At 40.5% G+C, this 16612-nt stretch overlaps 1 protein-coding gene across 3 annotated transcripts in view; it reads right to left on the bottom strand.

The window, feature by feature from the left end:
* Nucleotides 1-16612, bottom strand: part of INPP5F (inositol polyphosphate-5-phosphatase F) — an 89204-nt gene that overhangs the window by 66141 nt on the left and 6451 nt on the right. For all 3 annotated transcript variants that reach the window (XR_006208926.1, XM_042959772.1, XM_042959771.1), the window contains exon 2: nucleotides 1953-2033. Coding sequence is in view for 2 of the 3 variants with exons in the window: in XM_042959772.1 (XP_042815706.1) it covers nucleotides 1953-2033 (81 nt within the window). In the remaining variant the exon portion in view is untranslated. The remainder of the gene's footprint in view (nucleotides 1-1952; nucleotides 2034-16612) is intronic.

Raw genomic sequence — 16612 nt, 5'->3', positions numbered from 1 at the left:
GATACAGAATCCAAAACAGGCTCCAGGCTCTGACCTGTCAGCACAGAGCTTGATGCGGGGCTCAAACTCACGAACCATGAGACCATGACCTGGGCCGAAGTTGGACACTTAACTGACTGAGCCACCCAGGTGCCCCGTGGTACTATTTCTAACAGCAAAAATAACCCCCTAAACAATTACCCAATGACAGGAAAAAGGACAAACTTATGATATATTCATACAATAGTGAAAATAAAAAACTAAAGCTTCATATATCAACATGGATAAATCTCAAAAACATCAAATTAAGTCGGGGAAAAAAAGAAGTAGAAAAAACCACAAACAGCTTAATAGTAAAGTCCCCAAATACAAACCTTAGCAACTTACTACTTAGGGATACATATGTAATAAAAGCAGTAATGAAAATCAAGGGAATAATAAACACAAAATTAAAAATAGTAGGTACTCTATGAGCACCTGGGTGGCTCAGTAGGTTAAGCGTCCAACTCTTAACCTCAGCTCAGGGCTTGATCTCAGCTCCACGCTGGGTGTAGAGCCCACTTAAAAATAAAATAATAGGTGCTCTTGAAGGGAAGGAAGCAGGATACACTTGGAGAAAGGCACAGTGAGGGATCCAAAGACCTTGGTCATGTTTCATTTCTTAATTTGGGTGGCAGATATATGTATGTTTTACAACCTATACTGTACGTCTATAATAAATAGCTTTTTGTATCTATGATACATTTCATAATAAAAAATTCATTTAAGACTTTATTTTATTGTTTTAAGTGACCTCTACACCCAACGTGGGGCTCAAACTCATGACTCCAAGTCACATCCTCTACCAACTGAGCCAGCCAGGTGTCCCGATAAAAACAAATTTTAAAAAACAACCAAAGAATCTAACAAAGGAAAATTAGATGGTCTCCAGTAATAGGTGCTTTACAACACAGAGAAAGCAACCTAGCTCCCAAATGCATAACAATTTTATTTTATTTTTTAAAGATTCTATTTTTAAGTAATCTCTACATCCAATGTAGGGCTTGAACCCACAACCCTGAGATCAAGAGTCACACACTCTACCCACTGAGCCAACCAGGTGCCCCACAACAATTTTATTTTAAAAGAGTAAAAAAGGGCATACTACAGAGGTAGCTAGGCTCCCAATTACACAGTAATTATGGTAAAGCTGCCTATAGTTTTTAACTCATTAAAACTGATGCCAAAGGAAAAACAGATATTTAAATATAGTACTTAAAATATTTCAGTCAGTCCTTTTCAGGACTTTTTGGAACCTGCCTATAAAACATCTCTTTTCTCATCAACAAAATTCCCTCTGAACCCCAGATACAAGTGTCTGTCTTTGAAGCAAGGGCCTGGTGAATAACCTAGACCTTTCATCAGTTTGCCCTGAAAAGGGCCACACTGCATGCTAAGAGAACCATGCCCTTCCTTAGCCAGAGTTGACTGCATCCGGGATGGACAGCTGACCACTGGCCTGCCATGTGCCTATCCGTGCAGTCTTAGTCCTACCACCCTCTCCCTTGAAATCAGTGCAGTTTGTGTAGTTTTGTCAGAGCACCTACCACAATTACCAGACAATTTCATATTTAGTTCAGTGATTACTGACCGATATCTGTCTTCCCAAACTGTAAGCTCCACAACAAGGGTGAAAACAGGTCAGTTTTTTCTCACTATTGCGTTCTACCAACTAGCATAATTCCTGACATAGTAGGTATTGAATTTTTTTTTTCTTTAAGAGGAAGAAAGGGTTGTAAAATTATCCCTCCTCCTCCCTCAAGCTTTATTTTTATTTCATGAAACTTACATGGAACTTTATCTACTTTGGGCAGACCTAAAATTAAGGCAAAGGAATCAAAGCCATAACAGAATCCACATTCATCCTCAAAGAAGAAAATATCATAGGATGCCACGTTAAATTTGACAAATTTAAGGACTTGATAGAAACATACCTGAATGAAGCTGAATTTTCCCAATAACACCTTCTACCAATCCCAAACAAATGGGATTCCAGGCAAGAAGTAGATCAGTAGCTAAAATAAAATAAGAAGCAATCATGAGAAAATATTCATCAGAAAACATACTAAAACAATAGCAGCCTATTCTAAATGATCAACATCCCCAAAGGGCAGTTATGAACATCCAGAACTGTAAAGCAATTTGTGAAAAAGCATTAAATCCGAGGTCTGAGTAAGGTTTCTGACATCAGGACGTGATGGGGAGAGAAATGACAAGCTGAAATTCTACTCTGATGGGAGGCAGTACTTTGGCGCCCTGCAGTGGAGGAAAGAGGCTGGTACACTGCAAGAGGGCAAGTTAGAGGAGTTCTCTAACCATCCTGTGGCCCATAGCTAGTCCCAGATTCAAAGACAAGGCCTGAGAAACAGCCACAGAGATGTCGACTTGCTGGATCACACTCTGGAAAATATGTTTTCCCAACGAAGCTCACACCAAGCAAAGAAATCCAGAAAGCCAGTGCTCTTTTATGTGACTTCTCTGGCAAAGGCAGTAAGAGCCACTGCCATTTCCTGAGCGTCTACCATGTGCCAGGCATCCCAATCAGGGGTCCTTAGAACAGAACAGAACAGAATGCTTTGGTGACTTTTCTCAATTCTCCCAAGAATGGCACATAACTGATATTATTCTCCACGACCAGACAAGAAGCTAATTCATTACACACAGTGGATGCGTGAGAACGTCAGGGCTTAATTCTCTTGTGAGAGAAACCCAGGTTGCAAAAGTCTGTTAAATACACGGAGATAAATGTAGCTCTAATGGTAACTCAATAGCTGGAAAAAATTACCAAGAATGAAAACAATATTTGTCTTAGCAGGAAATTTAAATTACATTTTAATTATTACCATTTAAATTTTATTTTAGTGAAATTTATAATCAATCTATAACTCACAGGGTAATTACAGACTCAATAGTTCATAGTCTCCAAATTCATTTTGAGTTTTGACTACTGTATCTTAAATGTCTTTGTTGTTAATGATCTACTCAGTGGGAGGCATATGAAGTTGACTCCTCTTTGGGCAGAAATACAATTCAAACCAGACCTGCATGACTCATGGTCTGTGCTCTTAACCATCCTGCTACAGAACCTATACATGGAACTAACCAATAAGAAGATATTTACATTTTAAGTAATATGCATTCTTACTATAAAAGTCATACTGTACAAAATTGGGAAAAAGTACTTTATCACTCCCATTCCACCAGCCAGATAACTTATTTTGCTATGTTTAGGGTCATAGTTTGTGTGCATACCAAATCACAAGACTGCAAATATAGCAGTATATGCAAATTGTTTTTCTTATAACATGAGTATTGTCTCATGTCTTTAAAACACTCTTCAGGGCACCTGGGTGGCTCAGTGGGTTAAGTGTCTGACTCTTGATTTCAGCTCAGGTCATGATCTCACAGTTTGTGAGATCGAGCCCCATGTTGGGCACTATGCTGACAGTGCAGAGCCTGCTTGGGATTCTGTCTCTCCCTCTCTCTCTGCCCCTCCCCCACTTGGTGCTTTCTCTCTCTCACTCTCAAAATAGATAAACTTAAGAAAAAAAAAAAAACAACTCTTCAAAACTATAACGTCACAGCTACGTAATTTTCCACCACAGGAAGCACTTCCTCACTCTTGGGCATTTAAGTGATTTCTAGTTTGTCCCTATTATTAAAATATACTGTAATAAATGATGAACATTATGCAAATATTGTATTGCCTCCCTAATTAACAGCTTTAGAGCAGATTCCTAGGAATGAAATTCGTAGGTGAAAACAAAAAAAATTTAAATATTCAATTCAAATATTCAAATATTACCAAATTGCTTTCTACAAAGGTTATATACCAACTTAAGATTTCTGCCAGAAACATATAAAAATGCTTGTTTTAAAACACGCTTGTGGCCATTCAGAATTTCTTTTTTAAATTGTTCTCATTTGCTGGCATCCATTGCCTAAATGATGTTTATTTTCTTTTCACTGCTGATAAAATTAAACTTCTAATTATAAAACTGGCTTATGTTTCTTCTATGATTTTGCTATTCATATTTTCTAACACTTTTTTTTATATTCCTTATTGATTTGAGTCCCTTTTATATTAAAGACATCAACTCTGACATATTTACAAATGTTTTCAGTTCTTAATTTTTTTTTAATTTTTTTTTTTAACGTTTTATTTTTGAGACAGAGAGAGACAGAGCATGAACGGGGGAGGGGCAGAGAGAGAGGGAGACACAGAATCGGAAGCAGGCTCCAGGCTCTGAGCCATCAGCCCAGAGCCCGACGCGGGGCTCGAACTCACGGACCGCGAGATCGTGACCTGAGCTGAAGTCGGACGCTTAACCGACTGAGCCACCCAGGCGCCCCTCAGTTCTTAATTTTTATACACAACCTTTTTTCATTATCTTTACACCTAAAAAGCTGTTCTTTACCCAGTATTAAATATTTATTAATTTTATCTTTGTTAATTTTTAAAAGCTTAACTCTGCTGGAATTCACGCTGGTGTGTAGACTAAAAATACCCTGATTTCTTTTCAAAGAGTGTGCCAGAATCTCTATCAGGCAGTCCAAGTCTCAACATCTGCCAACACAGATGCCCCTCTAAGCAAAGAGCTCCAATCACCCATAACCCTTCACCTTGACCTCAAATGAACAGACCACAATTTTGTGACTCTATCCTTTGGGACCAAATGAGCTATAGCAATAAGAAAGAGGAAACAAAGTTAGAGGTAAAGCAGTCAGGAACAGTTACATAGAAGAAGCGGAACTTGAAGCATTAGTAAAGCAGCAAAAATAAATAAATAAATAAATAACGCAGAGGAAAGTGCAAAGTTTGTTCTGGAATGTGTCCCTTCACTGGAGAAATGCTTATCAAGTACCTGCCAGGGACCAGGCACTGTACCAGGCTACGTAGGTAGATATAAAAATAAAGGAACAAGCTGTCTAGAACAGAAGACCAATGGTGTGGTGAAGATGTGGATTGATAAGACTGGAAAAAGTAAAGTGAGGCCAATTGTGGCAAGATGTGAATAAAAAACTAATGAGTGTGTGCTTCCTGGAGACCAGGGCAGGCAGATAATGGCATAAATAAAACAAGACTGCAGCCAGGGATTAGCTGACAGTATTGACAGGAGGCGGAGACTGAGAGTAGGGAAAGGAACAACTAGATGATTGTTGCAAGGGTCTTAGCCGGACAGGACCTGGAGCTACATAGCTTGAGGGTGGGGTGGACAGTAAGTGAGGACGGCACAGGAGGTTAACAGGAAAGGATGGGAAAATGATAAGTAAAAGAAGACATTGAAACAGCTCTTCTGAGTGGGAGAAGAAGGAGAGGGGGCAGGGCAGAAAGGACAGGGTATACAACAGCTGAAAGAAAGGTCGGTGAGAACCTCCTAATTCGATACTCTTTTCCATCTTTGGCATTTTGAACCACAAGAACACATTAGCCATTCAAGAAAATTTTAACTTGAAAAAAAAAACAAACTAGAAAAACTATAAGGATGACCAAATTTTGTGCTCTAATGACTGAAAATAGTCACAGATAATCTTTGAGATCCAGAGAGAGCCAGTTAAACCCGTTAAGACTGAGTTCCTTGGGAATGCAAGCTGGTGCAGCCACTCTGGAAAACAGCATGGAGGTTCCTCAAAAAACTAAAAATAGAACTACCCTGTGACCCAGCAGTTGCACTACTAGGCATTTATCCACGGGATACAGGCGTGCTGTTTCAAAGGGACATGTGCACCCCAAGTTTATAGCAGCACTATCAACAATAGCCAAAGTATGGAAAGAACCCAAATGTCCATCGATGGATGAATGGATAAAGAAGATGTGATATATATATACAATGGGGTATTACTCGGCAATCAAAAAGAATGAAATCTTGCCATTTGCAACTATGTAGATGGAACTGGAGGGTATTCTACTAAGTGAAATTAGTCAGAGAAAGACAAAAATCATATGACTTCACTCCTATGAGGACTTTAAGAGACAAAACAGATGAACATAAGGGAAGGGAAACAAAAATAATATAAAAACAGGGAGGGGGACAAAACAGAAGAGACTCAAATATGGAGAACAAACTGAGGGTTACTGGAGGGGTGGTGGGAGGGGGGATGGGCTAAATGGGGAAGGGGCACTAAGGAATCTACTCCTGAAACCACTGTTGCACGATATGCTAATTAACTTGTATGTAAATTTTTAAAAATAAAAAAATAAAATTAAAAAAAAAAACACCACCACTGAGTTCCTAATGTAATAATCAAGGAGAAATAAGAACCAGAGGAGATAGTCAAGGAGGAAAAGAAAACAGAAGATGATGAAATCAAAAGTACAGGTGAAAAAGTTGCCCTTGGAAAGGAAGGTCACTACCTTTCTCTAAGTCTGGGAGAAGGTGAAAAGCTAAATATAGCAATGGAGAAGCAGTAAACGAATTGATCAGATGGCCTTGACTCAGTAAAAGCAGGAGTCAAAGTCATCTTCGCTTTAGCAGGGGGGAGGGAAGTTCGGAGGGAGATGGAGAGGGGCACCAGAGGCTTGGCTTGGCGAAGGGAATCCAGAAAGTCAATTTTTAAATGTTTTATGTGTGCATGAAACTCAGTGTTTTCAAGAAAAAAAGGTGTCAATCCATTAGTGGGTCATGAAATCAATTTTGTATAATGAGATCAACATTAACATCAATGAAACTGAACAGAACAGAAAATAGGGAAATTGCACCAGGTAAAGAGAAACATTTCATGAAACTTTTGTTTCTGGTACATACATATAAGTATGTGCTCACTAGGTCATAATTTAAAAAGTGTTCCTTATTATGGATCTCAAACATTTGAGCATACTATTTAACCTTAGGGTGAAGATTCATTATATCAACTTTGTTGATTATGTTGCCCAACTCCTGTATGTACTAATATTTTTGATTGTTTCACCAAAAAGTTTTTGAGAGAGGGCTTATTTTTATAACCTTATACTTTGTGTATATTTTTCCATTTTTCCCTTAGTTTTTTTTTTTCACATTTTGAGACTGTGTTGTCAGGCAGATACACATTCAGGATTATTACACCTTCCCTGGTGAACTGCTGTTTATCAGGATGTAATAACGGCCTTTATTTTAAATGTTTATTATTTTTGAGAGAGTGAGTGCGTGCACACACAAGCAGGGGAAGGCAGAGTAGGGGGAGACAGAGGATCTGAAGTGAGCTCTGCACTGACAGCAGAGAGCCTGATGGAGGGCTCAAACTCACGAACCATGAAATCATGACCTGAGCTGAAGTCGGACACTCAACTGACTGAGCCACCCAGGCACCCACCTGCCTTTATTTTAAATGTTGCCCTCTGCCCTAAAATCTGGTTTGTCTAACATTAATATTATGAAAGAAATTACAGCAGGCATTAGAAAAGCATAAATATGAACATCAATAATCCGAACGTATCCCTTCCACTCCTCCAGCCTTAGGGACAAAGTCCAAATTCCTCAGAAAGGGCTGCAGGGGCTGGTCTGGCTGGTGTCCACCCTCCTCTTGCCCCCCCCCTACCCCCCAGCACCCTGGCCTTCCCGCAACCACCCAGAAGTGTGTGCAGGCTGGGTCTGGAATGCTGCTCCACACCCACTTCTGCCTGCTTTTCATTCCAGACTTAGAACAAGAGTCACTGGTGTTCCCTGACACAATGCCCACTCCACCCACCCAGGAGAACTGATTAGGCACTCTTTTGTGGCCTCCTGAACCCTGTGCTTATTTCTATCATGGCACCTTATTTTGGTCTAATGCATCTGATTACTGACTTCCCTATCTCCCTGACTGAACACAAAGCTCATGGAGACCTAGTCTCATCTAGCTTTATGTCCCCAATACATGGTACACAGCAGGTTCCAAAATGCTGAATGGACAAATGAAGGAAGATACAGCGTGGAATGGAGAGGCAAGTTGAGGTCAGGAAACTTACACTGAATCACACAGTGATTCACTACTTAAAGTGGCAAAGTTAAAGTCACTTGGTCTATTTCAGATAAAGATATCAGAGCTGACTGTACCAAATACAACACAGACTTGTCAAAATCAGAATACCACTTCCCACTTAGTGTAGGGCTCTTTTTTAATGTACCTCTAACACCGTAAGGTTCCCTACAAGACGTTCTTGAGTGTAATACCCTCATTTTACATTGGAACAGGCCTTTCAGCTCACCAACATCATTCCAGCTGCACAAGTCAGAACCTGGGAGTCATCCAAAATGTTTTTCTTCCACCCCAAGTCCTATCGATTTACTCCTCAATATCTGATGAATGTTTCACTTCTCTCCAACCCCACTGCCATGATCCTTGTCCAGGCCAAGACCTCCCCCATCTAGATCATTAAAAACACTCTCATCAGCGGTACATCTGACAGGCTGCTTCACACATAACAAGCATGTAAATATTTACTGAATGTGGTGAGGATTCTAGATAGTTTGGTACTGTGGGGCAGAGAGCTGTAAGTTGGGGGTGGACAACAGAGAGTAAACGCAGGGGTCATTCCATCCAGATGGGGCAGATTTGCATTGGAGATTGAATGTTAGGACCAGCGTGGAGAGGATGGACATGAGAGGACGGGCCTACAGCCAGAGATCCGGGTGACAGGACAGGGCCAGGTGCACAAGAGCAGCCTGGGCAGACACCGGAACCAGGAGATGAGACAGAGTCCAGAGATGCGGGCACAATGAGGGTAACGCCTGTGCTCCGTGCCCCAGAGGAAGAGTCTCAGCTCTACAGCTGTCTCTGAACCCCTCTCAGCAATAACTCCTCTGCTGTCAATGGAAATCCCATCCAACTTGTAGGGTATTTAATAAGGATCAAATGAGAGAGAATCATGAGAAAGCGTCCAACACAACGTCTGGCACATGAACATTCAATAACTTTTAGCTCGAGTTGGGAAATGTGTTTAAAATTCCAGGTTCCTACCACTCAAATAGTTCCATAGATTATTTCAAGGTCTACATATGGTTTGTTGTTTGTTTTTTTTAAAGAGGAAAGGCAAAAAGGAAAAAAAAAAAAAACAAAAAAAAACTTCAAAGTTTTTACTTATTAAATCTTATGGTAGGACCAGAATTCCCAAAAGCCTTCTCAGAGTAATGAACGTTTTATGAGAATACAGCAATGCCTAGATATGCCCCCAGAATCCTGTTTCCTCAGAACATGAAACACGCAGCTCACAACTGGGTGTCCAGCCTCAGTCCCAGCAACCCAGTTTGGGTCCAAATGGCAAATTGAGCACCAGGGCCAACTTCCTCCCTTCCCTAAATCCTCTACACAGGACAGAGGGAGAATCTACAAGAGGTAAAAACCTAAAAAAGGGGGTAAAAACATGCTTGGGAAAAAGACATGAATATTGGTACACTTTCCTTTCGTATGTGAAAATAAGTACTGGGTCCTAAGTCATAAAAAACCACAGAAAAATATAAATAGAATGTATTGTATAACTTTTCATCAGCAACAGAAAGACACCTGACAAAAATTCAAGCTATCCAATGGAAGATAGGAAAAAGTGGGAGGAAAAAGAAAAAACAAAACAAAACCACATGTACATAATGGGAAACATAAAAAGGTAGAAATAACTCCTAATAATAATTATAATAATCTATATAATAATTGTATATTATACATTATATAATTAAATAACTTATTATAATAAATGTATAGGTTATTTTTAAAATTTTATTCATTTTTGAGAAAGAGTATGAGTGGGGGAGGGGCAGAGAGCGAGAGAGGCACAGACTCCAAAGCAGGCTCCAGGCTCCAAGCTGTCAGCACAGTGCTCAACGTGGGACTCGAACCTACAAACTGTGAGATCATGACCTGAGCAGAAGTCAGACGCTTAACCGACTGAGCCACTCAGGTGAAAATGTACCATTTCAACTAACCAATTAAAGGGCCAATTGTTAAGTTTCAACTTACCAGTTTATTAATTCTATGCCTATTTGCCACTGGTAGCAGGCACTCATTTAATAGTTATTGAACCAAATGAATAAATAAGTAAAAGCAAGCATGAAAGATTGAAGTGGAAGATGGATTTCTCCTACCAACTTTATCTTCAATGTTATTTCACTATTATCTTCAGTGACATTTAAAAAGACTAACATTTGTTTTCACCATATTTAGTTAGTTTTGAGAGGAGGCGGGGAGGGGCAGAGAGAGAAGGAGAGAGACAGAATCCCAAGCAGGCTCCATGCTCAGCTCAGGAGCTCAATTTCACGACCTGAGCCAAAATCAAGAGTTGAATGCTTAACCGACTAAGCTGCCCAGGCACCCCTGTTTATACTGTTTTTAAAGGAAGTCCCCAAAAGACCAGCATTTTACAATAGGCACTCTAAACACTAAAAGCATTTATTTTTCAATAAATATAATAATGCAGGTGTGATTTCTCACAATGGAAACTCGCCTGAAAATTCGAGGAAACTTTAAGCTAACTTAAAATGGCTTCCCTTGCCAACGTACAGATGAGACAAAACAGAGGAAGGCCTAAAGAGGCAATGTACCTGGCACAAGAGGGGAGCTCAGTATGTCTTTAAAACTGCTGGGACTCGGGGCACCTGGGTGGCTCAGTTGGTTGAGCGGCCGACTTCGGCTCAGGTCACGATCTCGCAGTCCGTGAGTTCGAGCCCCGCATCAGGCTCTGTGCTGACAGCTCAGAGCCTGGAGCCTGTTTCGGATTCTGTGTCTCCCTCTCTCTGACCCTCCCCTGTTCATGCTCTGTCTCTCTCTGTCTCAAAAATAAATAAACGTTAAAAAAAAAAAAAAACCTGCTGGGACTCTGCTGCCTGGTAGAGTACCTTGCACACAGTTCACTTCAAAATGTGTGTGTGTTTAACCTGTCACTCTTCACTAAGGAAATAAAAGTTGGCATTAGCAGAAGTCTGCTTGTACAGAGGACACATGTAGATGACATCAATCTAAGCATATGTAGCAACTACACTCGGTAATGGACATCCTATCACCAATATGAACGGCTACTCTGGAGGCAGAAGGCAATGGTATGGCAGAGAACATGACCAATGGGTCTCTACCATCCTTCCACAAAGAACAGCCATGTAACTGACGTGCTGCAACAGGCTGCTTTCTAATCGCTCCTTCGAAAGGGATGGTCCAATGTGTCATACAAATTTGAAAGAGAAACATTTGAAATTTGCAAATAGGTTCTAAAATTTAGGAATTTCAAAGTTAGCTAGTAGAGCTGCTTACAAATTGCAAAAGTATAGCACTTTTGAAATAACACCAAATTTAATGTAGTGGAATAACTAAAGTAACATACACCCAAAGATATTTGGGTATTTTGTCATAGCTCAATTGTTTGACCCATTAGGTCAACATTTCCACTCTTATTTCAGGCCCCTTTGGCAGCACATGGCTTCTATTTTCACATGCCCTCCTCTTCCTGGTATACAGAAAACAAGTGATTAACTACTGTATGCCTGCAGAGAGCATGAGTCATTCATTCCAAGAGCCCAGAGAGCCTGGCGCTCCCTCAGCCCTGGCTAGAGAAGCCTGGGTGTCACACATCTACTAACGTTTATAGGCAGTTTCACTTGTGTCTTTAAGAAAAAGAATAAATAAGGTATGAGGGTATGCATAAATAATCAGACCCAAGTTTCATTTCCTGCTAAAGACAAAGGATATTACTGCTCTCAAAGACAATCACCAATACCAAAGTCAGATGAGGAAAAGGGTTCTACAATGAGGAACTGAAAGTTCCCATCAGTAGCTCATCCATGCCTCAGTTCTCAGAATGATGCAAGGAAACAGGTTAGGGAATAATTTGACTCAGGTGCCATCTTAGAAATGCAAAGTTGGATACACGTTTCTTTGAACTAATGGTAATTATTTTCCAGCATTAAGCAAGCTAAAGAGCTAACCCAATTTAGAAGTTCTAGCAGCTGGTGATTTCCCCATGTGAACTCCAACTCAATGGTTACTGACCCTGGCTTCTCATTGAGAAAATGTGGATGCCTGGGCCCCACCCCTTCAGAGGGTCTGACTCAGTTGGTCAGGGTGGGGCCCTGGCATAGGTATTTTGTTAATCTCCCCTAGGTGATTCTAATGTACTGGCCGATTGAGAATCACTCGTCTAAGGGATTATAGGTTACTGGGTGGAACCTGCATTAGTAATTTTATTCTATCAATCACTTTGATTCATAGAGGATGCCTGTGCCATGTAGGACTTTAAACACTTCAATGAAATAAAGTACGGCTTAGGATTCTCTCTCTCTCTCCCTCTCTCCCTCTCTCTCTCTCTCTGCCCCTTCCTGCTCGTGTGCATGTGCGAGCCCGCTGTGCTCTCACTCTCTCTCAAAATAAACAGACTTAAAAAAAAAAAAAAAGAAATGTTTCAAAAAATTACCCATATTCTTAAAAGATGAGAGACACTACTTAGGAAAGGGATTTTAAGAATTTTCAGACTTTTCTATTAAAACGGGACTCTAATTATGGTGCAGCAACAGAGCCACAAAGTTTTGACCATGATCATGAAGGGTATCAGAAATTGTTTTTTAAACTCTACCAATAACCAATCGAAAAACTGTTATGATTCTCTGACACATAAAGTCCCAGTTGTCCCATCTCAAGAGAAGGCCAATGCACCTGGAAAAAGAACAGAGGACAATAAAAGGGGGAAAAAAAACAAACAACTTTTTTGTGTGTGAAAGGTCAGACAATGGAATCAGGTCATGGGAGGACCTGCTGGAAATGTATAGAATTATGAAAGGTGTGGACTCCACAGTGCATTCAGAATACCAGCACAGGAGATACATGTCTAAAAGACCTGGTCTGATACATGTCTAAGATACCTGGTTTGAGAATAAATGAAGGCAAGTACAGCTTAAATTGCAATTTTCCAAACTCATTACCTTAAGAAGCTGACGATATGATCAGGTCAAATAAGGATTAGATAAATCCTTGAACAGTAAACTCATAATGCATTACCCAAGGAACAGCATTGTGTTGGGTGGGATAGACCCCTCACCTTCTGTGCTCCCCAAAACAGTTCTTTGATAGATCTTTCAGAAATGGGATCCTGAAAGCTAAATCAGAGCTAATAATTGGTATTTTCTTTCCTCATCTTATTTCTTTAAAAAAAAATTTTTTAATGTTTATTTCTGAGAGAGAGAGAGAGAGAGAGAGAGAGAGAGAGAGAGAGAGAATGAGCAGGGGAGGGGCAGAGAGAAAGGGAGACAGAATCCGAAGCAGGCTCCATCCAGGCTCTGAGCTGTCAGCACAGAGCCCAACACAGGGCTCGAACTCGTGAACTGCCAGATCATGACCTGAGCCCAACAACTGAGCCACCCAGACACCCATTCTTTCCTCATTTTAGAACTCTTGACCAAGATGCATAAAATGAGCACTTCAATTATTAAATAGACACAACCTTTCCCCCAGCTGGTGTTTAAATAATTTCCTGGCTTTTCCTGGAAAGTTTGTTCAAAGCTGACCCCTTTCATCTAGGATGGTCTGTGTCATTCTCCCCCCCACAGGCCCTCACCGACAAAAAGCTCCGCCTTCAAACCCACCATCAGATCTAGGATTTGCCACTTTAGCTGGCCTCAAATGAACTGCTTCTAGATCAAAAAACAAAGACAACAGCAGAGTGTCTGTGGGTGGGAGGTAGGGGGGGAGCCCGGACTACTTCAGTTTGGCCATTATCAACTTTTTTTTAGATATCCAATTAGAACGCAGTGTGCATACAAAGCGTGAAGTCTGGCCAGGAAATGAAGTCCATAGCAGTCTACTAAGGTATACAGCCAGTTTCTTCCAGGGCTTCCCACTTTTATAGGAGACATACAATCAGACTATTTACAGCTGGTAGAAACTTCACAGAACCAAATAAAAGGGCACCGTTCTTCCCATTCCTTTTACTAGGAAGAAAAACAGATTTTCACCATCTTGCGGGGGTGGGGGGGGAGACAACACCAAAACCTCGAACTTCAATACCCAACTCAAGCCTCCCACAGAGCTGGGCCGTACATCTCTGTCACAGAGCCTGTCACTCTAGAATCCTGTGTGTCTCTCCCTCATTGGACCATACCCTCGGGCTAAGGTATAGCATTTTATCCATCTTTTTCTTTGGCACAGTGTCCAGTAGACAGGTCTTCAATAAATGTTGAGAGAATAAATAACTTCACAGAATTTCAGACTTAATATAATTTAGAAGGAGACAAACAGAATGCTAAATTAGAGGGGGAAAAATGAGGCTGCTTCTTTGTCAGAAGGGAATACAGATGGTCCCCCACTCACGACGGTCCAATTTACGACTTTGACTTTACAATGGTGCAAAAGCAATATACATGCAGTAGAAACTGTATTTTAAATTTTGATTCCACCCCCCCCACCCGCGGGCTAGTGTTACGCAATACCACAGCCTCACGCTGCTGGGCAGTCACGGGTACCTGTAGCTCCCAGTCAGCCACGTGACCCCACAGGTAAACAACCCACACCCGAAACAACCATCCTGTACCCATACAGCCATTCTGTCTTCACTTTCAGTATAGTATTCAACAAATTACAGGAGATATTCAACACCTGATCATAAAATAGGCTTTGCGTCAGAGGATTTGTGCCCAACTGTAGGCTAACTAAAGTGTTCTGAGCATGTTCAAGGTAGGCTAGGCTATGTTTGGTAGGCTAGGTATATTAAATGCGCTTTCGACTTATGGTATTTTCAGCTTATGAGGGGTGATCAGGACGTAACCCCATTGTAAATCAAGGGAGATGTGCACTGTAAAGAGGTAAAGGGGGATAAATGTAACAGCTACTAGAAAGAATCAAATCCTGGAGGTCAGGAAGTACCCAGAAGGGACAGTAGCAAACTATTACTCTACTCAACAATTTGTTCTGTCTCCTGACGGTCTGAAATAGGGAGAATAACGTTTATACTTGGCATAAAAACGAAGTATAATGATACTCAGAAGCATCATTAATATCATACATGCAGACTACTAAAGTTAAAAGCATTATGGCAATGTTTAAAATTTCCTAATATTTCAGATCCTGTGACTGTTTCAAACTGTAGACACTGACCATGGCAGAAACTGTGAAATTTGAAGTTTGGTGTAATTGAAAAGCTGTTTCAAAGAATAAGATTCATAGGGGCGCCTGGGTGGCTCAGTCAGTTAAGCATCGGACTTCAGCTCAGGTCATGATCTCACAGTCCATTGAGTTCAAGCCCCGCGTCGCGCTCTGTGCTGACAGCTCAGAGCCTGGAGCCTGCTTTGGATTGTGTGTCTCCCTCTCTCTCTGCCCCTCCCCTGCTCATGCTCTGTCTCAAAAATAAATAAAAACATTAAAAAAATTTTTTTTAAATAAGATTCATAAAGAAAATGTATTTTTAAATGTCCCACTATCAAGTTAAAGAAATGCCTGGTTAAAGTTGAATCGACCTGAAATAAAATGAATTACCTTAAAAGAAATAACAACAAGAAACACTGACCTAAAATCAACCTGTATTTCATTCAACCAGGCTTACCAAAGAAAGCAGCCAGGAGTGGATGCTTTTTTGTGAATGAGAGCAGTTTCTTTAAGGGTCTCACGGCAACCGGAAAATGAGTCATCCTAACAGAGCACGAGATTTAATTAAGATCTTACCAGTATGTGTTGTGATAGTACTATAATGCTAAACGTTCAGGGTTTATCATCAGTTGAAAAATACTATTAATGCATTATTACTTAACATATTATCAACAGCTAGTGATGATTTAAAAATGTATTATTTCTCTATTTTGTTAAACATACTCCAAATGTTCTTCTCAGTTCAATTATGGTCGGTTAATACATAATGATTATAACTTAGACTTGCTAACAGGTAATTGTTAGAGGTTCTAGGACATTGCTGTCACTTCTCAGGACTTGTGTTTGCAAAACTAGATTTTTAAAGGTTATATTTTAAAACATTTGAACACTGCATCTTGGATGGCACAGCCGGTCAAGCATCCAACTTCAGCTCAGGTCATGATCTCACGGTTCCTAGGTTCAAGCCCCGCGTGGGGCTCTGTGGTGACGGCTCAGAGCCTGGAGCCTGCTTCAGATTTTGTGTCTCCCTCTCTCTGTGTCCCTCCCCTGCTCACGCTCGCTCTTTCAAAAATAAACATTAAAAAATTTTTTTGAACAGAAATAGAACAGTTTACAGTTTACTCATAGAGAGATACTGCTTACAAAGACCCAACACATTTAAATCCCCATGAAACCACACCAAAGTTAGCCTGTGGCTCTGAGAATCCACTCAACAGCACAAACTAGTTTGATTTGCTAATAGTCTAGTATCTATCTGCAAATACATCACCTAATTTTGTCACGTCTGTGCTGCCGAAGCAAGGACAACCCAATTTTGTCATAAATCACAAGGACCAAAATTAGCAACAAGCGATTTGTGGTTTTTGCATAATGGCCAGTTCAAGAAAAATTAAAATGTCTTCGCATCCCATTTATTTTCATTCAAAGACAGAAGAGATTTATTGAATTCCAGACTTAAAAGTCCGGTTCCTCCCTTCATGAATAAAATGACAATGAGAAATTACCACGTTTTTTGTTGTTTTTGCTGTTGTCAAGTCAGGCAGTGTTCTAGTCTTCTGTTCCTATCTTCTCCATTTAATCTTCC

Source organism: Panthera tigris, chromosome D2, assembly GCF_018350195.1.
Source record: "Panthera tigris isolate Pti1 chromosome D2, P.tigris_Pti1_mat1.1, whole genome shotgun sequence".
In the NCBI taxonomy this organism is placed as follows: domain Eukaryota; kingdom Metazoa; phylum Chordata; class Mammalia; order Carnivora; family Felidae; genus Panthera; species Panthera tigris.
This window is presented reverse-complemented; position numbering and strand designations above follow the sequence as displayed.